General features: G+C 36.9%; 2 protein-coding genes across 5 annotated transcripts; one reads left to right on the top strand and one right to left on the bottom strand.

The window, feature by feature from the left end:
- Positions 1-196: 196 nt before the first annotated feature.
- Positions 197-5109, top strand: LOC18588192 (rho GTPase-activating protein). Of its 3 annotated transcripts, XM_088809610.1 has the most exons (12): positions 197-262; positions 396-662; positions 749-851; positions 1018-1095; positions 1901-2017; positions 2086-2277; positions 2492-2934; positions 3101-3200; positions 3483-3542; positions 3647-3739; positions 4187-4306; positions 4556-5109. In XM_088809610.1, the coding sequence occupies exons 2-12, from the start codon at positions 535-537 to the stop codon at positions 4892-4894; spliced, it is 1773 nt and encodes a 590-aa protein (XP_088665736.1). In that variant the 5' UTR covers positions 197-262; positions 396-534; the 3' UTR covers positions 4895-5109. The 3 variants fall into 3 exon arrangements, with proteins under 3 accessions (XP_088665736.1, XP_007012494.3, XP_017982793.2); XM_007012432.3 differs by lacking the exon at positions 197-262 and having other exon boundaries at positions 301-662; XM_018127304.2 differs by lacking the exons at positions 197-262; positions 396-662 and having other exon boundaries at positions 833-851; positions 1853-2017.
- Positions 5110-5194: 85 nt separating this feature from the next.
- ATMIN7 (HOPM interactor 7) lies at positions 5195-20214 on the bottom strand. 2 transcript variants are annotated; one of them, XM_018127303.2, is made up of 34 exons: positions 20081-20214; positions 19771-19943; positions 18778-18853; positions 18200-18452; positions 17845-17966; positions 17703-17761; positions 17552-17609; positions 17391-17475; positions 17103-17300; positions 16898-16956; positions 16713-16782; positions 16555-16623; positions 16060-16182; positions 15912-15965; positions 15708-15796; positions 15480-15576; positions 15281-15379; positions 14954-15151; positions 14694-14804; positions 14440-14624; positions 13409-14035; positions 12724-13141; positions 11958-12197; positions 11656-11779; positions 11426-11574; positions 9569-9925; positions 9190-9356; positions 8834-9099; positions 8362-8540; positions 7697-7813; positions 7482-7618; positions 7022-7355; positions 6367-6462; positions 5195-5555 (listed from the first exon to the last, which is right to left on the bottom strand). In XM_018127303.2, the coding sequence occupies exons 2-34, from the start codon at positions 19871-19873 to the stop codon at positions 5493-5495; spliced, it is 5382 nt and encodes a 1793-aa protein (XP_017982792.2). In that variant the 5' UTR covers positions 19874-19943; positions 20081-20214; the 3' UTR covers positions 5195-5492. The 2 variants fall into 2 exon arrangements, with proteins under 2 accessions (XP_017982792.2, XP_088665735.1); XM_088809609.1 differs by having other exon boundaries at positions 19771-19936; positions 20081-20179.
- Positions 20215-20644: the final 430 nt, after the last annotated feature.

The following is a 20644-nucleotide window of genomic DNA, read 5'->3' as shown; positions in this document are numbered from 1 at the left end:
TAAATAAAAAATTCCCCTGCAAAATCTTTCTGACAACTGATGCAGGCAAACGCCAATCCTATAGCTGAAGAAACGACATCGTTAAGAACTAAAAGTGAGAGGAAACAGAAAAAAACAAACAATAAAAACCACTGAAAAGAGGAAAAGGCATGTGAGTATTGTCGGTGAATGAAGACTCCTGCTCGAAAAGGAGAGAGAGACATATGATAGATCCACATTCGCATCAACTGTTGACCTGGGGTCACTTTCGCCCGTCCCATTAGTACTCCTCCACTCTTAGACTCTTATATTACACCCCATCTACCCCACTTTCTCTTTGTAGTTTGTCCCTTTTCGTTCATTCTTGAACCTGAAAATAATTCCTTGCTGTTTTTTTTTATTTTTTTTCGTAAAAGGGTAGGCTTTATTTGTGGAGTGGAGTTATTAGATTCCCATACGTCAGCAGTGCAAGAAGAAGACATGATGGTGGACTTCAGCCTAAATTAATTGCTTTGCTTGCATCTGGCTCTGGTGTTCATTTGTTTCTCTTTGGAGATGCTTTGTCTAAAGGCAGAAGCTTTGGATGAAGACCACCATCCTCAAAGTCCTATTACTAACAGCACCAATGAGAATGAAAATTGCAATGGTGGTAATAATGGGGGTTTTATTTTACCAATCAACTGGTGGGTCTTTTTCTTTTTATACTGCTTATGCTTTTTTTTTTCCCGTTTTTGTAATGATAAATGTAGTGTGCTGGATGGTTTTGCAGGGCAAGCTCTATTAATAGATATTTGCAATGGAAAAGTGGCAAGGTTTGGAGCAGGTCATTTTCAGCTGGTGACGACCCTTGTAACTCTTGTTCTGAGTTGCAGGTAATTTGCAAAGCTAATTCTCTACTTCCAATTTTATGGTTATAAATTTCAGAATGCAAATTGTTATCTGGGGAGTTTTTATTTACTATGCGAGCAAGGACTTATTATGGTATATGTATTTGGCCTTGTTAAAGATTTTTAGATTTTGAAATCATGTTGTTCCCAGGATACTAAGCCCCAGGAAAGGAGTGGACAAGGGAAAAGTCAGCAGATGTGCCATTATAAGTACCAGCTTGAACAAGATGTACGTGGATTCCATGTCTCTGCATATTTCCTTTTCTTTTGCAAGTGACGTATCGATTTATTTCTCTAGATTGTTTTTTTCTACCGTTTCTCTCCTAAAAAAATTTGTTGCAGATTGCATGTTAAGCTTTGGATTAAGGTCATGAGGCTTTTTAGTTCGTCCAAGTTATTGCCATGCGGTTCTCTGCTACATAAAAACTCCTGCCACTGTTTAAAGTCCCTTTTTTTTTTCCGGACATTTCTGATTTCTTGAGCTCGCACAAGTCTTAATATTTCTATAGAAGTGTACTAGGCCGGACAATTAAAAGTATGAACTGCAAATTATAGTAACATGAGACGAGGGATAGGCAATGATTAGTGAATACTGGAGCATTTTCCATGCTTCTCTTTTTTTAACAAAACCCGAGCCAAGATAATCGTGCCTTAATCCATTGAACTTTCTTTTTGGTCTACATCGCCACACTCCTCATCAACATAAATCTTAAGCTTATTGAAGCTTTATTTGGATTTATTCAGCAAGGAAGCAAAGGAGCATTGGAATTGCAGAAGACTTGAGTGAGGGGAGAAAAATGAAACATGATTAACATGGATGTGATTAGGAGAGCTTTGTTACTAAGATGATGCTCTTTACTTCTTTAAGAGAGAGAGAGAGAGAGAGAGAGAGTAACGATTGTGCTAATGAATGATTATTGAAGTGCCATGATATTCAAGTTTCGAATTTTTTTCTTAGGGGGCCTGTAACTGCCAACTCTGTGCAGGATTGATATCTCATGCTCATGCCACATGCTACCACTTGGATAATACAGGTTAAAAAGTTGCAGCAGCAGTTGCAGGAAGAGACTGATTTGCACTTAGCTCTGGCAAGTGCCGTCGAACACTCTGGTTCACCTTCTCCTAATTCTCCCAGCAAGCTTCCAGATAAGGTCAGTTTCCCTGTGCATGGTTGCTCATTTTTATATTCTTTTCTCAATCTCCTCAATTTGGATTTCAGGTCCAGGAGCTTTTAGATAGCATAGCTGTTCTAGAGATTACAGTATCAAAGCTTGAGCAAGAATTTGTTTCTTTACAATATCAGCTTAGTCAGGAGAGGAATGAGCGACGTCTTGCTGAGTACCGTTTTAAACATTTGCCATGTGCCGCACCATCTGTTTTTGATAGCTCTCTGGCTTACTTAACAGAACCAGTACGTTCAGCTATATCTTCAGTGTTATGCTGGTGATCCTGTGGGCTGTGGTTTTTAAATAGTTAGAATTGGTTATCATGTTGTATTTACTCATTGGCTTTTTTATGTCAACTTGTTTAGGATATTACATCTGCTGTACATAACTCTAGTCAGTTTTTTATCTTATCCTGCAGAGGTAAAGGAAAACTGATTAACAGTCTATTTTATGTTTCAGATTGCAAGACATTGTAATGAAGAGGAAGCAGAAGAAAATATGGATGACATGCCTCTACCACAGGCTGTTATTGATAAAGATCATTTTGTGGAGAACCTTTGGCATCATCCCAATCAGCTATCTGAAGAAATGGTCCTGCGTATGAGAGATATTTTCATCTTCTTAGCAGATTCATCCAAGCTTTCTTCTGCCCAGTATTTGGTGTCACAAGCTTCGCCTCATTGCCATCTTGCCAACTTTTTGGAATCTTTCTCAGACTCGTCCATTGCAACTTCCTTAGTAAAAAGTCCCTCCAGAGGTGGTGCATATGATCCATATGGAGTCTCTAGCAAAGTGGACTGGACAAGTTGTATTGGGGCCTACAGCGCAGCAGTTGAAGTTTCATGGTTGTCTGTTGGGAAGAAAGAGCTTGAATATGCCGCTATGGCTCTAGAAAGATTCAGGTCAACTATTTAACTCCTTTATTAAGGCATTTTTTTTATATCTTCTTTCCATTGGCTCCAATCACTCTGCTCTAGAGTAGGGAAGTGGAATTCTCGGAGCTATCTTATTATAAAGCCTTAAGTAGAAAGGCTTTATGCAATGAGCCTGACGTCTGTTTGCCTACAGATTACTTGTTGAGCAGTTGGCGAGAGTGAATCCATCTCAAATGAGTTGCAGTGAGAAGCTGGCATTTTGGGTTAACTTGTATAATGCTTTGATCATGCATGTAATAATCTTCTACTCATTTCCCATCTATGCAATTTACTCTCACTCTGTCTCTCACAAACATTTAGACAATATATATAGGCACACACTAAGCTACGATAAGTTGGGAATTTTTTCATAATATGGGGAGTCTTGGCTGGAAGAATTGCACACAAGGTCTCAGACCTCAGTTTCTGACCTTCCTGCACATTTTACATGCCATCTAGATCAATAGATATTACTTCCTATGCTTTCATTGAATAATATCTCTGATTTTTTATCTCTTTTATCTCTATTTTATCAGGCATATTTAGCATATGGAGTTCCAAGAAACGATATCAAACTATTTTCCTTGATGCAGAAGGTTTGTTGCTGTCATTTTTTCTGTTATCCCTCCACACTCCCCCCCTCCTCCCCAATGTATGCTGCTTTGAACAATTGCTAACAGCATGGCATGATGACATGCAGGCTGCCTATATTGTTGGAGGACTTTCAGTGAGTGCAGCAGACATAGAATGCACCATTTTAAAGATGAATCCTGCTGCTTATCGTCCACAAATTGTATGTATAACTTCTCCATTTATGTGCAGTTACTGGCCCGTTGAAAAAGATTTGTTGATGATGCAATATAGCTAAGCTGAGGCACCTTAATCCTTTATCCAAAATTTGACTGGAAATGCACCATATAGGATGTTATGCAAAAAAAAAAAAAAAAGGTGCATTTACCAGTACCTAAACATATGGCATCTCTGGAAGGATGGTAAACTAGCTTAGTAAAGGATGCTCTGTATAATGGACTTTCCAGGGCTTCTTTGATCGATTTTTTAAGTTTTTTGGGATGTAGTCCTACTTCCTATTTCCTTTATTTTTTTACTCCATAGAGGAAATCCATTTTTTCCATACCTCATTTCATTTTCAAGGAGGTATTTTCTTCTTCACTTTTTTGTATTTGATTTTTCATTGATAGTATCCTATGACATGTATACCTTCTCATTGTAATCATGTTAGGCTGGATTTCTTGCACTTCATAAATTCAAGGCATCTGATGAGCAGCAGAAATATTCAATTGATCATCCTGAGCCTCTTCTATATTTTGCTTTAAGTTGTGGGTTGCATTCTTCACCTGCGGTAAGATCTCATTTGCTTCTCATTCCCCCTTCCAGTATTTTGAGTATCTTTCACTACAAAAGCATAGGAATCCACTAATATTGTTGGAAATTGAGAAATAATTGATTAGTTGACTTTGCTAGAAAGCTTTGGTTTTTTTTTTTTTTTTTGTGCAAGCAATTCATCTACCAATCTATTATGAGATTTCTAATCGATACGACTGGTTTCCAGTTTTATTGAGTGTTTCTATTGTCCTCATTTTGTAATCAGGTGAGGATTTTCAAGCCTGGAAATGTGAATGAGTTGCTAAAAAGGTCACTGAAGGATTACATTCAGGCATCTGTTGGTATAAGTAACAAAGGGAAACTATTGGTGCCTAAATTGTTGCATTCGTTTGCCAAAGGAGTTGTTGAAGACTCACTGTTACCCGATTGGATTTGTAAATTCTTATCACCACAGCAAGCCTCCATGGTTAGAGATTGTTTATCACGTAATAAGTGGAGGATCCTTGGCGCTCGAAGCTTCTCTGTCCAACCTTTTGATTCAAGGTTTCGCTTTCTCTTCCTATTGGATAATATGAACTCCTTTACCTCACCACCCAACTCGTAAAAGGTTATGGGAAACAGATTGTAAAATCCCATACTTAGACTTCTAAAGCAGGCAATTCTTGAACACGCCAGCTGTATCCATGTTACCTGCCAGTAATGTGTATATTGCTTGGTCCGAGTAGAACTAGCAAGGATCAAATTGTACAGTAGTAGTTACCGTCAGTGGAAATTTTCTAAGATGAACTGGAATGCATGGTCACGAAGGATTTACGAAAATTGTCTGCCGACTGACACGAGTTTCCCAATTTTATCAATATTTTTCTACCGATCCGCCAACTCTACGAGCCTAACTTTCAGATGCTGCGGGAAAATCAATATTGATGTTTCTCCTTATAACACAAAAAAAATTTTGATACAAAGATGGTTTTCTATTCGCAACTCTGGTATAAAAATCAGGGATCATATCCGAAAACAAGTCCCTCTATTAACTCTATACTACTGGGGAAAAAAGAATGGAAGATTACAGGAAAATATTTCAATTTTCAACCATTTCTTTTTTTTTCTTTTCACTTGGATAACATTGATACGCTATGGAATGTGCAGGCAACGCTGAAAATCATTCCTCGAAAGCAGCTCAAACAAAATAGCCGTTACAACTCTCATGGTAGGAGAGCTTTCAATTGTGCCCTAAAAAGATCACCAAGTGCTCCACGGACATCCATCTGTAGAAATAAAAGATACAATTCGTTATCAACAGATTTAAAGAATGAAAATGGCGCTATGTGGATTATCTGCTTTACATGCGAAAATGACCTAAACATAGATGAGGCTGCAGTCTCACCAAATGGGACACGACATGCTGAGAATTTTTTTTTATTTACATGTTTGACCACATCTAGCCAAGACTAGCAAAGAATCGCTTGCAACATTTAGTTAAATCTGCTCCTAGAATACAATTTTGAAGAGTGATGGCAGAGAAATATATTCATCAATTACACCAAGTCAAAATAAACTTTTTAGCAAGGGATAGTGCTACAAATATAAATGCCCAGAGCATGATCGTGCTTTTCAGGATGCAAAATTGGCGGTATAAGGGTTTTATGACTACATTTTAAGAGCCATATCAACAAAATAATAAAACGAGCTGAAAAGGAAATTTAAAAGAAAAATGACAAGGTAATGAAGGTATACAAGTCCAAGTTGTTTGTTACCCATTAACTGATTGTATATGACATATGAGAGAGTATTATGGGATGTTATAAAGCATTGCTTAAGTTTTGAGCTAGTTGAAGCCTGTATCATGTTGGGCCTTTCCATGTATTGCCAAATGGTTTTATGTCGGATGCTTGATAATTATGGTGACTGGGCAATACAAAAATTGTGCCAACTCTGCAGGAGCAGCAGTGATGGCAGCAATCTTAATGAGACAGAAAATGCCTCAAAACTGAAATCTATTCTTGTATTACATACAAACTTGCAATTAGAAATCTAAAAGGAGATCTAAGGTACAGGCAAAGAGAAAGGGAGATTTACCTGGTCACAGCAAACAAGTTTTGTAAGCAAAGGATAGAACTCCCGAAGGTGTTTCCTGAATATCACATTGTTCATGAAGCACATGCCTTTAAGCACCTGCAAGCGCAAAACAAACCGAAATTCTCGATTAGCATCGCAACTAATAGAACTCTCAAGAGCAAATAATCAAGTTGACATTCACTACCACTCCCAAGAATGAGGTGATCGCCATTAGAAATAAAACTTAAAGCAATCTACCTGATCATTAGAAACAATTTTATGACATAATGTGACAACCGAAAGAATGGCAGTGAGGAGGTATTCACTTCATGAATCAAAGCAATAATAGTTCAATCCATATCCAACAGAGACAGCAAGAAGAAAAAAAGGGCAGGCCTGATATAAGTGGGGAAAAGAAAAAGAAAAGAACTGAGCTGCACTCTTTTTCTCAGGAAATGTGTGAAATCAAACACACTATCCAGCCAGTCATGACTTTCCTTTATCTTGCACTAATATAATTTTAGCAAAAGCCTAGATTGCTACATAGACAAGGCATAGTTGGCACACAATATTTAACTAATAAGCAACTACTCATTTTGCTTTGACAAAAATAGTCAAAGCACATCGTGTTTACTTTCAATTTTTTTAAGAGAGAGAGAGTAAATAAACTTTATACCTTAACGATGATTGGAGAGCGCAACTCCAAAACTCGATGAATATCCACATTACTAGTTTCTCCTATCGTAGACTGAAGGTCAGATGCATCCCTGAGTACCTGTTCACAGAAAGATACCAACTTTTCTTCTGCTATTCCTTCCAGTTTCATTTCTGTAAAAGACTGTACAGCCAATCTTGAACCATTGTTGTCTGAAGAAATATCAGTGTCCTGAGAACCATTAGGTTCTAGATGTTGCCCATTTTTGTCATTAAATCCTGAAGTTGTTTTTTGCAAGATATCCAGATATATTGAAGTTCCTGCCAACTCCTGGCGAATCAGATTTAAAGGGGGCCTGCCAAGATATGAAGTTATTAGTAGGCAAGCCTTTTCCAACTCAAGAGTAAATGAAAATAGTGCAGCAAACAAAACAAACAAGATGATGATAAAAATTGAAATTAGTATAAGAGATTTTTCTCACCTTTCAGCAGGAATATGGTGCATACGTGTTCTGAGATTAGAATAAGAATTATATGAAGCAGCAAACTCTAACAAGGATAACAAAATGTCCATTATGGCAATCTTCTGTGCTGCTTTCAAATTATCCCAGTATTTTTTCTGCCAATTCAGACACATTTTAGTTGGTGATAAAATTGCAGAAGTATACCACATGACCCAAGGTCCGAAGATGCAAACCTGAATGCTATCAACAGCACCAAGAAGTAACAATTGAGTGATGCACTTGCCCCTAACAGTTGCCATCAGTGGACTTTCCTCCTCATCTTTGGCTTCTGGCTCAACAGCCTCAGGAAGCTAAAGTATCAGATCAAATAAGTGAGAGGGAAGTAAAAAAGAATAGAGAAGAAAATGCATGTAGTGCCAATAACACATTACATCCATAAATGAGGATGTGGCATATCCACTATTTTTTATTTTTTGACAAGCGTCTGCCATTTTTTTATCTGATCCTCAAATAAAAAACGTTGGCGGGTTTGAAATGATAAAACTTGCTTCTTGTAAGCAAATATTTAAACATAAAATAAACTGAGTGCAACACACACACACACACAGAGCAAGTGCAATAAATAATTAAGCAAGCATTTAGATGCACTCCTCCACCCCAATAAGAAAATGTATAATAGCAGTAGAGAGTGAAGACTGTGACCATCAGGAACAAGAACTTCTACATTGTCTTCCATAAGGTATGAAAAGAAAAAAGCCATAAAAGAATGTAAGGTATGAATAAAAACCCATAAATAGAACTTATCCGGTGATTGATCCACCAAAGATATGGGAACATCAAACACCCAGAGCAAAGAATCGCTAACCACCTATGACACAACCAGAAATGAATTGCTTACCTTGGGTGGTGAAGATGGAACTGAAATCTCTGACGCACGGCTCTTTGATTTTGACGTAAGACTTCTGCGAAATAGGTTGTCCATCATATTCCCCATAATTCTTTGACCTATTGTCTGGCTTCGTTGGAGACTCCCAGCTTCAGCAGATTTCTGAGATCTACCTGATGGTGAGGGAACACCTACAAGAATAAAGATGTATACATTCTTAAGGTTTACTAATGGACACACATTTCGAATGTCTGAATTGAGCTCTTTCAAACCATAGAATAGGGTCAGCCCCTTCGCCGATCGTATGAAGGAAAACATAACTTCAGAATAATATCAGAGGAGAATTAAACTTTGTAAACAGTTTGGCACATTATTCTGCAAACTGATTCCGATACATGAATGATATTAGCTAGTGAACACACAGCTTACCAATTGTCTAAAGTTTAAGCAAATAGCAAGGTAAAAAAAAATCACAACAGCTAACCTTCAGATCCATCTGGATTAGATTGTAACCCAGATTCTTGATTGTGATATTGCGAAACAGATGCATTAGAATTCCTAGTGCTGCTATCACTACCAGCACTTGGGGAAGCAAGCGGTGAAATCTTCCCATTATCACTAGCATCAAACTGATAGCCTTCACCACCTGTTTGAACCTCTAAATCTCTAATTAAAATTGAGGGGTTCTTTGGATTCTCTAGTCCCAACGTGTTGAGTAGCTCAAGTGGTTGTGTTGTATATGATGCATCTCTGGTGATCAGAATAAAGTAAACAAATACATGACTTACAACTACAAAATCCCTTAATTCTGATTGTTAAAAAATTGGAAAGGATACAAACCTTATGCTCTTCAACAACATATCCCAGTCACTCTCACTGAACTGGTGTCCTCCAACCTCTATCAGATGCACCAATGCACCAAGAGAAATTGAAACCACCGTCTGATCTGTCTTTTTAGCACAGTCCAACAGCAAACTCAAGAGTGGTGGCAGCATAAAGCACACCTCCTGTGTGAAGACCAATAATTGTCAGGAAACTTGGTGCAAACACAAGATAATATGGACCATTTAGAATTTAGATGACATTCTGTTTTCTGTCACAATCTAATCCACCCCCACCCCCCCCCCCCCCCCCCCCTTCTCATGTCAAATCATGAGAATATTAGTTACGAGGATTTAAAAGAAAAGGAAAAGAAAATCGCATTATTAAACTCGTATACCTTGTAAAAAGTGTTGAAAAGGTTGCACAGCAACTGAAGCGAGTGAATGCTGCTTTCACGAAGCGACTCATCTCCAGAAGAAATTAAGCTTTCCTTTCCAGCATGTCTTACATGATCAAATATGGGAAACAATACACGATGGAAAATGCTCTCCCAAAATGGTGTTGAGAACTTGCTACCTCTTTCATTCAGCAAATCAAACAAAACTTCAAGTGCACAACTCCTAACCTCTGGTCTTGAATCTGATGTCAAATCAGACAAACCAGCCAGCATTGGGAACCAATAATGCTCAGTTACATCAAACGCTGTGTCAGCATCAACATCAATTGGCTTCAGAGCCCCACCAGGTATACGTCCCTGTAATTTGAAAACACGCTGAAGCACTTAAGTAAAGATGTTCATTACAAGGAAGTTAAGCAACTTTGTAAACATTGTTTTGAAGTAATCAATAAAAGCAAATAGTTAATTTAAACATTCTTTTTTTTATCCTGAGAAGAGGTAGCAACTATGGCAATTTTTTCGGCCATTGCTGTGAACATTTCAATTCAAAGTCCCTTCACAATGTTTTCCTCATTTACAACTATGACGAAGAACACTAGGCTTTGGTCAATGTCATTCCATATCGACAAAAGCATTCTAGTGATACAAAGAATTGGTTGTAAATGTATACAAATTTGTGGGGTAATGCTTGCTTTTAAGCAGTCATATTAGACAATTAAGTGGCAGAGGAACTTTTTGTCAGATGAAATCATACTTTTATCATTTACATACCCAATTGTCTTTTTGTCTTTTATGCCTTATCTTGGACCATTCTTTGTCTTGGAGAATTTTTGTACTAAAAGTTACTATCCTTTCTGAGCTTTGAAGCAACAATTTTCAGTCTATGAGTTTCAAAGCTAAGGTCAGATCCACTCCAAGAAAGGCTTTGAAGCAATGGCTGCTTGGATATTGAAGAGTGAATCTGCAGCACCTTCAATCCCTTCAGGTGCTGTTCCCATGCTAGTGCTTGGTGATTGCAGGCTGTTCTCTTTGCTTTTAAGTAACTGTCCTACAGATGAGGAGCAACTGATATTTTGGGTCCTAAGTTAGCGTTTTCTACTGTTGTGAAAAGAAATTTTCAATTCTGTACAGTATTCAAATCTTATCACTGTCAAGAGCTACTTTCTGAAGTAGAGCATTATGTCCTTTTGGCATATTAAGCCGGGAAACTGCTTTTTTTTTTTTTTTGCTCAATGGGAAGCTGCTATTATTGCTGTTACTGTTCAATGCCGAGGATTTATAATAGGATCCATTTACATCAGCTAGGATAGAGTCACCGGCCCATTTACCAGAGATAATTTAAAATTTTGGGTGAGAATCTTCGAAGAACATGGTTATATCTAAACAAATTCTTTTGGCCATGTGAAAAAAATAATATGCAGGATTTTAACTCCACTATAACATAAGATACAATTCTATTTTAGGATATCTAACAACCCAAATACAGACTCAACCCAGATCTGAATCTGGTTACTTTCTGCAAGTATAATGTGGCAAAATTTGACTCAAACCAGAAAAACCTGGTCAAACAACCCAACCTGAATTAACTAAAAAGTTCAACAACCTAAAGCCTAAATGGCCAGAACCTGACATGTCTAGCCCAATTGCCTCCCTTATGAAATAAACTAGATGTAATAATAATATAGATATAAATGCAGACAATCAATTCAAGATGTTGTCTGAGAACACACAGAAAAAGTATTTGCTAGAAGAGGGCCAACAAAACAAACAAAATGGATTTTTGTTTTTGGAGAGAGAGAGAGAGTGAGGAAACAACATGCTCAATTAACAAATCAAGCTGAAGGCCAGAAAACAAACCTCTGCTAGACGATCTTCACATATACGGAGCAGGGCAACAGCCTTCAAACTTATGCGGTGGGAAGTTTTATTGTTGGCAAACCTAATAAGGCAGTTGACGCAGTCCATAAAACAATCTCCAACAACTTGATCAAAGTGTTCCAGTATAACTGCAAAGAACCTGCTGTTAGATTAGTTGGCAAAAAGAAGAGAAGCATCAGTCTGGAAGATGAAAAATGGCTGCTTCTTACCCTGTTCCACGTTCTCAAATGCACTTTCAACAATTGATTCCAAATCATCATCTGCAGCAGCAGTGAAAATCATAAAAACACTTCGCCATCCGGACTTTATGCTTCCAACCTTTGATTTTATCATCTGCAATAACATCATTATCAGTCAATGTCTCACACAAGTGCCCAACAGAATAATAAAAACCAACAGTTAAGGTTTAAAATTAAAAATGTATTAACTGCAAATTTTATGCAGATAAAAGAGGGAAACGTCATCAAGTAAGAGAGCTAGATGTTCAGGAGATCTGAGCAAGCACACATACTTGAACAATGCAGTCAACAATAAGGCTCCTTATGGTTGCACTTCGACTGTTCCGCATGAGAACAACAAAAGGTTTAAGAATGTCATTTTGGAAAGTAAAATTGGTCAGCTCAGCACGCTCCAAATACTTCATACCAAGCTGCCTCAAAGAATCAATCGCATACATAGCAATTTTCTCATCAGCATGGCTTCCAGCAGAAATAAAATGGTTTGCGAGGACAGTCCATATTCTAGCCCAGACCTGGTCGACATAACATTAAAACTTTTAAAATTTAAACCAGCATGTACTTTGGCAGAAAAAACAAATGATTTTCAATTTATAAATCAATTTAGAAACTATAGCTAGATCCCACTATGTCAAGATAACAGCTCACGTGTGGTCAAAATTACATATCTAAAACTAATAATTTATAATATGCACGTGTGGTCAAAGGAAAATCAAATTCATATAAAATGCTCTATTCTTGTAAACTATGGTCACTTTACATGTAAATGTTAATTCAATGAAATTATTTAAAAAATTTTCAGAATATTCTCCATAACATATCAAGAGAGCATGGCAGAAATATATCATGTAATTTATAATCTTCTTTACTTAAAAAACCAGAACTATCAAGAAAGGGATTAAAAGCATTTTGAACCAAGAAAATTAACTGAATTTCAAAGATGGTCAGAGAACAGTGATATGACAAGCCATAAAATCTTGATAAGTAAATAAAAACATGTACAAGTGATCTTGTGGAGGTCTATCAGTTTAAAAGAGATACCAAACGTATACGAGCCATATTGTAATAACTGATCTCAACAAGCTTTTGCAAGCTGAAAACACGAGCTGGAGTTTGTTTTAGTTCTTCTGCTGATACACCACAGAGAGCAGTGAAGAACTCCACAATTGAATCACTAGGCAATTTCTCACTATTCACAAAAACCTGTTCAGCAGGTTTCCCAGCCAATTCTTTCAGTGACTGTACAACAGCATCCTTAGAGATCTGATTTGATCCATGCATGACAGTTGCAGCAATGGCAGGAGTTGACGTAATAAATTCAAGCCGAGAAACACATTCAAGAACAGCATTCCACGTGTCCTGAAGAGAGTCTGGTTCTAAGTCACATAAGCCCAATAGAGTCCGCAATGCTTCGACATTTTTACTACGCATTTCCTTTGGAGCATGCAAGAAAGTAAACCTAACATCCAAAATCACAGACTAAGCATTACAATTAAGCTTTTCCCTAGGGACTAAGAGCATTATAATGATTGACAAATGAACTACCCCATTAAATGTAATACTGACTGATGCAGGACAACCCATCATAAGACAAGGTAAGAAGAACAGAATGATTAGAATGATAGAGCAGAAATAAAGCAATGGTAGCAAGAGGGGAGGGGGATGGAGGAACTCGGCAAACACAGCAGCAAGAGGAACTCTTTCAAGTAGAAAAAGACAGCTTTACCTGACCAGAGATGTTAAAAACGCATAGCGCATTGTATCCATTCCAAGGACGTATGTAATATGTATCCCAGCTCTAAATCCTTCCATACAGAGAACCACCCTTGGTTTATTTTCACCTTCCTCCATTGTAACAGAGAAAGTAGCCAGCAATGGCCATCCTACAGCTTCAACCATGGGCCTTACAAGTTCAATCTCTTGTGCAATATAAAAAACTCCTCTTTTTGCTTCTTGGTTCCGGATAATAGCCTGTGTCTGCTTAATTATTGCTTCACTTTCAGACTTAGCATCAGTTGCTGACTTTGTTTTAGGGAGAGCCAGATTAAGAATACTAACAAGGCGGCCTCTCTCTTCCCCCTCTGGCTTCTGCCTGCCACTTTTCCCTATGCCAGCTGCGTCATCTTTCATTTTTATCTCTTCTTTAACAATAGAATCATATATATCTTCCAGAAGTTCGGTAGGGGCACACTCTTCAGGATCATTTGTGGCATTCATACGTATAAAATCTGGCTTTGACATTTTAGGCCAGACCATTGGATTATGGGCATCAGTATTCAACATGATAACTGCATATGCAAGAACATATGCAGTGTCTGCATTCTTGAACAGACCAGGATTGTCAGCACAATATCTGCCAAACACATAACGAGAAGACTAAATCACCACCTAGTGATGCAAAGAGGCATATAGTCTTCATACTAATTGGACACCAAAAATTGTATTCAAAAACACTCACCATACAAATAGTAAAACGGCTCATAGAAGAGTGATCTTTATACACATAGGTATTTGACTCTTATTTAAATTGGCTATAGCTTAGTTATTAAAAGAATCTCAAAAGTATTTAAAAGAAAAGGTTCGGTGCAGAGATTTTCGGATTTCAGGATGGGGTTGTGAAGCTAAGCTAATAAAAAAAGAACCCCCACTAAATTAAAGTATTTTTAAATCTGTTCCAATAATTGGATTAAGCCATGCTTATGTTTATGTTTTAGGCACGAAGACATTTATATACATGCAGCATAGATATCCCCATACCGTTCTGCAAACTTTTCCATGATACGATCTATCTTTTGAGCCTCCCCAGGAAGACGGAATCCTTTAAGAAATTCACGTATTGCAGTATCAAATTTCATTCCTGAAAATGTTATCGAATCTACATAAGCATGCATGACAGCAAGGGGAAACTCCTCATGTTGACCCAAATAGTCACCAATCATTGCCTGCAACAATGCTAAGACTTAGACAGCTTCTCTAGGAGTTGAGCAAAAGTTGATCGATAAGGGTTCTACCTTGTCCAGACTGGGAGTATTTCTTAGAAATTGAGCAACTGACACAGGATTATTTTCCACCAATATATTTGATATCAGATACCCAACACCCTTCACTGGATGCCTGTTGAACTGCAATGTAATTAACACTATGTTTCAGAACCTAATTACAGTCCGAGAAATTGAGGATTGATCAACAATCCTTTCCAGTATCATATTCGCATTGCAGAAAACTTCCAGTCTAATATGCTAAACTGTGACTATAAAACCCAATCAATTACCTCAGAGATGGCAGATTCCATGGTAGATTTATGAGCTTTTGCCTTCTCAAAGTTACTGGTAACATCTTCCCTGCTTTTTATCTCAACAGATTCTCTAGTTGAATCTTCTTCAGGAGACTGGTTACGTCCCCTCTTCCTTTCTGGTTGTCTTCGAGATTTCTCCCAATCAACTAGTGATTTTAGTACATTGACAAGGCACTGGAGAATTTAAGAAGTAAAGCTTTATTAAGCAACCACAGGTGACATGGAAGCATAGAAATATAAAACAAAAGTATTACTCATAATTAGCAAGCTTATTTAATAAAGCTGGCCAACAGATTAACCTACCTGGAGGGAGGAACCCTTAATTGATGTTGTTTGGGTGACAGCAACGGAGTTTGGGTCTGCATTTTGCATCCCTTGAGCTATTTTAGACAGAGTGTTGACCTAGAGGGCCAAAAGGCAAATGGTACCCTTATATAAAAAAGCCTAGAATAAATTATAAATATATAAATAAATGACAGTGGAACAGTAACTGAGCTCAGACCATGCGTTCAAACAAGTTTGGTGCCTCAAGATCACAGTCATAGTTCACATATACATCAACAAGCATCTGGGGATCTTTGCAAACTTTCTCAAGCATCCTAAAAAGTTAAAATTAAAACGGTTAGTAGATAATATAAAGCAAATAGCAAACTAACATGTTGAAGACAATATGCTGAATAGTGAATGCCACACAATATGACAGTATGACTAATTAAAAAGAGTACTGTACCGGAGAACACTTGATTTTTGGTTGATGAGGAAGTCTGAACCATCCAATGGCCGCAAAACTATCAAGGGAAAAAAGACACCAATTTCACCCTGAAAAGAAATAAGATAAAGTATTCAGGCATAAAGTAGAAGTGGTGTGTATCACGGCGCTAATGCCATCTTTGAAAGAAATGGCTTTAACAATCTGTCAAGAAGATAATCATACTTTAAGACTCTCTCGGAATCGCAACAAAAGCACAGCAAATATCCCAGTAGCATACTGGCACAAATAAATGCATAGTCAGAGGCAAATTCTCATAGCAGATTCTTCTAAAACAGGATGAAGAAAAGTGATTAAGTAGATGCAATAGAACCTGAAATATGACAGGGGACTGTGAAACAGAAGCCCGCAACAAAGCATATGAAAGATATGCTTTCACTGAATCAATGAAATGGAAGTTCTTCGTAAATGAATGGCTAACCCCTTCTAACAAACCCTGCATACCATAGGCGAGCAAATATGATGAAAGACATTAGCTATGTTTTCTTTTCAACCATTAAAAACAAACAAATTTTGGCATTTTAAAACAATGCTTATGCCAATAAGATTCTTTTAAAGCTACTAATGAGATTCTATTCAGTAGTTTCAGACTTCCATATCTATCCAACTTCAATACAATGAGGATCACGTGCACACTTTCCCTGCCACTAATAAGAATGAAAAATGCAAATATATCCTCCTACAGAGAAAAACAAAATAAAGCATATGTAAATCTGACCCCACATAGTCTAGAAAGTGCTTTATAGTATTATGCAAAGACTACCAACCAAACATCCTTACATAACTTAAAATAAATTCATAAATTAACCTGCAGAAGCTCAAGAGACAGAATTCGTGTCTTGGTTGTGACCTCATCAGTATCTTCCTTCATACCCATCTGCGAGACAAAATATTTCGTGAACAGAATGCTAGCAGAGACTCCAAAATACCAACAATAATTGGCAACAGAATAAGAAGAAAACCAACCTTGCAAAGGGTGCGGAAAACTAGTAATGCATCACGTTTACCAATGCTCATGCTCTCCAGGTCAATCCCTCTAAGATAAGGTTCAAGAGTTATGATACCAAGCATTAATAAAAAAATTGCAATTTTATACAGCCGAAGCAAGAAAACAGAAACTAGCAATCTGGGTAAAATATCTTAGTCCATACCTTGTGATCTTTTTACCATCCTCAACATGCACAACTTTGTCAAGAGCAGCCTCTAAACCCTGTAAGACACATAAGTACCACGTTAAGAACCATACAAGACCAAAAGAAAACTTCAATAAAAGCAAACACCCAGCATTTGCTACATAACTGAGAGGCCTACAAGTCAAATGAATCATAACAAACAATGGTAAATAAAAGGATGCACCTTGATATCAGCACCACCAGCAAGGCTTTGAAGTTCCTCAACAGATGCAAGTGTCGTATCCTTGACCCGATTAAGTGCATCCCCTAAAGTCATTTCATTCTCATCTTGGTCACCTGAGGAAGCTTCTTCAGCCTTTGAGGTAGAATTCTCTGAAGAAGCAGCTTCAGTATGATCAGAGGAACCGGATGAAGTAGAGACCTGAAACCCATTTACAAGACATCATCAACTTTCTTCCTGATATATCATGGAGAAAAAAATAATGAAAGATTAGAAATATAAATTCCAAACCGGATCAGCCTCCATTCTTCTGAATATGATGCTAATCATCTGTGTCAACATTGCCTTTGATGTCGCTTGGTTTATAGGACTCTTGCTACACATCAAAGCCACAAATCATAAGAACTACTTCAATTTGGACTATCACTATCTTCGACAAATCCAAGAAGTACCTGTGAAGAGCAATATTGTAGCATACTCTGATAACTCCAAGCAAAGGTTCCCCATGGACTGCATTTTGAATTAGCAATATTGTAACATGACTGAGTTTAAATACTAGATAATAAAACAGACAAGAATACCACTAGATCCTGGACAATGTACCTCTGAATTTTGTGGATGCTACAGCAGTAAGAAGCACCTTCAGGACTTGCAGGATTGTACTGCAAATTGTTTTCCAGAATTAAACATGCGTAACAAGTAACATATGCTATAAACAAAGGTTAACAAACACAATGGCACATACCTGTCAGGAGAAGAATTATCAACACAACTGCAGACCATATTCAGAATGTCTGTAAACAGAGGAACATTTCTACCACCATCTAAACCAGGATCTCCTTCCAGATGATCATAGGCAATTAGTTTCTGTGCTTATGGAATTAAAGATGATCATGTCAGTAATTATTATGCAGAAAAAAAAGGCATTAAAATTTCCAAAAACAAATTGAACAAAAATAAGGAGGTCCTTTTGGAAAATATATCACAGGATTTCAGACGGATTAGGACTTCCCTTGATGTCTTACAAAAACCGTAGAGAAGACCATTAAGTAGAAAATAAACATTCAGAATATAGATCAAGAAGGAAAGCAACAACATACATGAAGACAATCCAAAGCAGGTTCAAGGATTTTTAAGTTCTTTGTCTCAAATGCAAGTCGAAGAGGATTCAGAACAAGCTCCACCTCAGCCCCTTCCAAGGTGTATCCTGCATTTGCTAAGGCAGTTGTGATGGTTCCACTTCCACCAGTTGGCTTACTAACATGCTCTGTATCCACAACACTTTGTGAAAGTGTGCTTGATCCATCAGGTTCTATTCCAGTTTTTTCAGCTCCAGTTTCAGTTTCAAGTGAACTATAAGTAAAATCAAAAACAAAAATTAGAGGGCATCTGCAATAGTTATAGTATCAGTCATGATCACATTATGGCAATAATAACAATTCCATATCATTTTTAACAAGGCCATTTAAAGTTTTAGTTTGCTAAATCTGACAAAGGCCATAGTGACAGGCAAAAGCTTCAGCTCTGAACTAAACGAAGAATAAGTAAACTAATAGACCAAAAAGAAAATAATAAATATGCTATTTCATTGGTTAATATCTTGGGCAAGAAACTAGGAATAAATCCAAGTGAGAACAAAAACGGCTAGTATATTATAATATTGTAAACAGATATAAACCTTCCATCTCCAGCCAAAGATGCTACTTGATTTGTCTCACTGGATGAAGAATGCTGTTTTGCTTGCTTTGGACTATCTGAAGAAATGGAAGAATATAATTAAAGAAAAAAAAAGGTAACTAGATGTATGCTATAACCAACGAGCAAGAAGACAACATGAAATTACAGGAAGAGATAAGATAAGTTCATATAAAAAACAAAACCAGTGAAGATGTCGTCTATTAATGCGTAGAGAATAGTGCACGGTAGGATGTTAAGGCCCCACATCCTTAGTCTCCCACCCTCTTTTTCTTCTTAATACCATACGTCCTCTATTTCATGTGTCAACCCCATCAGAAATTGTCTTTTAAAGAATTAGTCAATCATGGGGAAAAAAGAAGAAAAGACCAACTCAACAATCCATTATAACGAAAAAAAAAAAAAAGAACCAGGATCATCATCAATTTTTCCTGTCATTATTTGTTTCATTCTCCCATTTCTGCACAAATCATTTTGAAATACATAAAGATGTCACTTACAACATCCCTACTAAAATCCATCACACAAAAGGTTCATCTTCTAAAACAGAAAACTCATTTTCTAATAAAAATGTGAAATTAATTACTTATAAAGGAAAGTCATCCGAGTACTCCATAGAACCGGAGTTTCTTAATCTAATGCTAAAACAGATTATAACCTATAAACAATGCAACTACTCGTAAACCCTACTTAATATCTCTAACTACCATTCTAACTACATTTTAAGTAATAACATAGTTGAACGCCATCAAATATGGAACACAAAGATTAAATAACTAAATAACCCCTAATGCACTAGAAAAATCAACAGAGCACAATTCAAAACTAAAACTTCTTAAACTCGCAATCCCGGTTAATTCGCCACGAATCAAAATTAGACAAAAAATAACAGTAAAATGGAAACAGATTATAAAAAAATAAATTATAATTAATAATTAGAGCACAATTTACCAGATAAAATGGAAACAGATCTGACCTGAATAAGTTTGAATAGCCTTTTGAAGATCAGGATACTTTTTGCCCGCACATTCCTTGAGCATTGACTCGAACGCTCGGCTCACAAATCCACCTGCCGCCATTTTGTTTCTCAATTCTCCGATGCTTCGAAACCGATAGTTCCAGAGTTTCCTTCTCTCTCTCACCTAAATGCTAAAACGAAAAATTCATTGCCGAAACAGAGAAATTAGCCGTTGATTAGAGGAATGGAGCCAGATCGTCGTCAAAGAGAGATAGGATCTACGAGTACATGGAAGGAGAGGAGACAGAGAGAAGAACAGAGGAGTTACCGCGTTTTTTAATTTGTTTCGAGAGAGAAGAAATTGGAGTGAAAAACCATGAAGATCTGGAAAGAAATGAGCAGATCTGTTGAATAGAATAATCTGCACAAAAATGTTAAACCAGTGCTGTTTTTGTATCTACTGGGCTTATTTGCGACGAGCCCAGCCGATGCCCGGGTTTTATTTGGACCCCCAATTTTTGTTCTATTCCGGTTCTGCCCTAATTTTTTCTCTCTTGTTTTCTTTTTTTTTTTAATATTTTTCAACTAATTTTATAGCTTAATAATTTGATAAAAAATAAATTTTGATGGAATTCAATATGTGTTGATTAATTTTAATTCTACTAATTGCCGATTAAGATAATAAATCATAACAATTTCGTTTTAATACTATATTACTCATTTAAAACAAACTCACATGCTTATGTAAAGAAAATAATCCTTTTTCTATGTAAAAGTGATTAATTATTTGAAAGCTTGTCTCCATTTATTGCAAATATGTATGGGATAAACGGATGTACGAATATACAAAAAAAAAAAAGTTCTTCTAAGTTTTAATCTAATTAGAGACAGA

Source organism: Theobroma cacao, chromosome 9 (assembly GCF_053813885.1).
Source record: "Theobroma cacao isolate CCN51 chromosome 9, ASM5381388v1, whole genome shotgun sequence".
Classification (NCBI taxonomy): Eukaryota; Viridiplantae; Streptophyta; class Magnoliopsida; order Malvales; family Malvaceae; genus Theobroma; species Theobroma cacao.
Note: the sequence above shows the minus strand (reverse complement) of the source record. Positions and strands in the feature narration are given on the sequence as shown.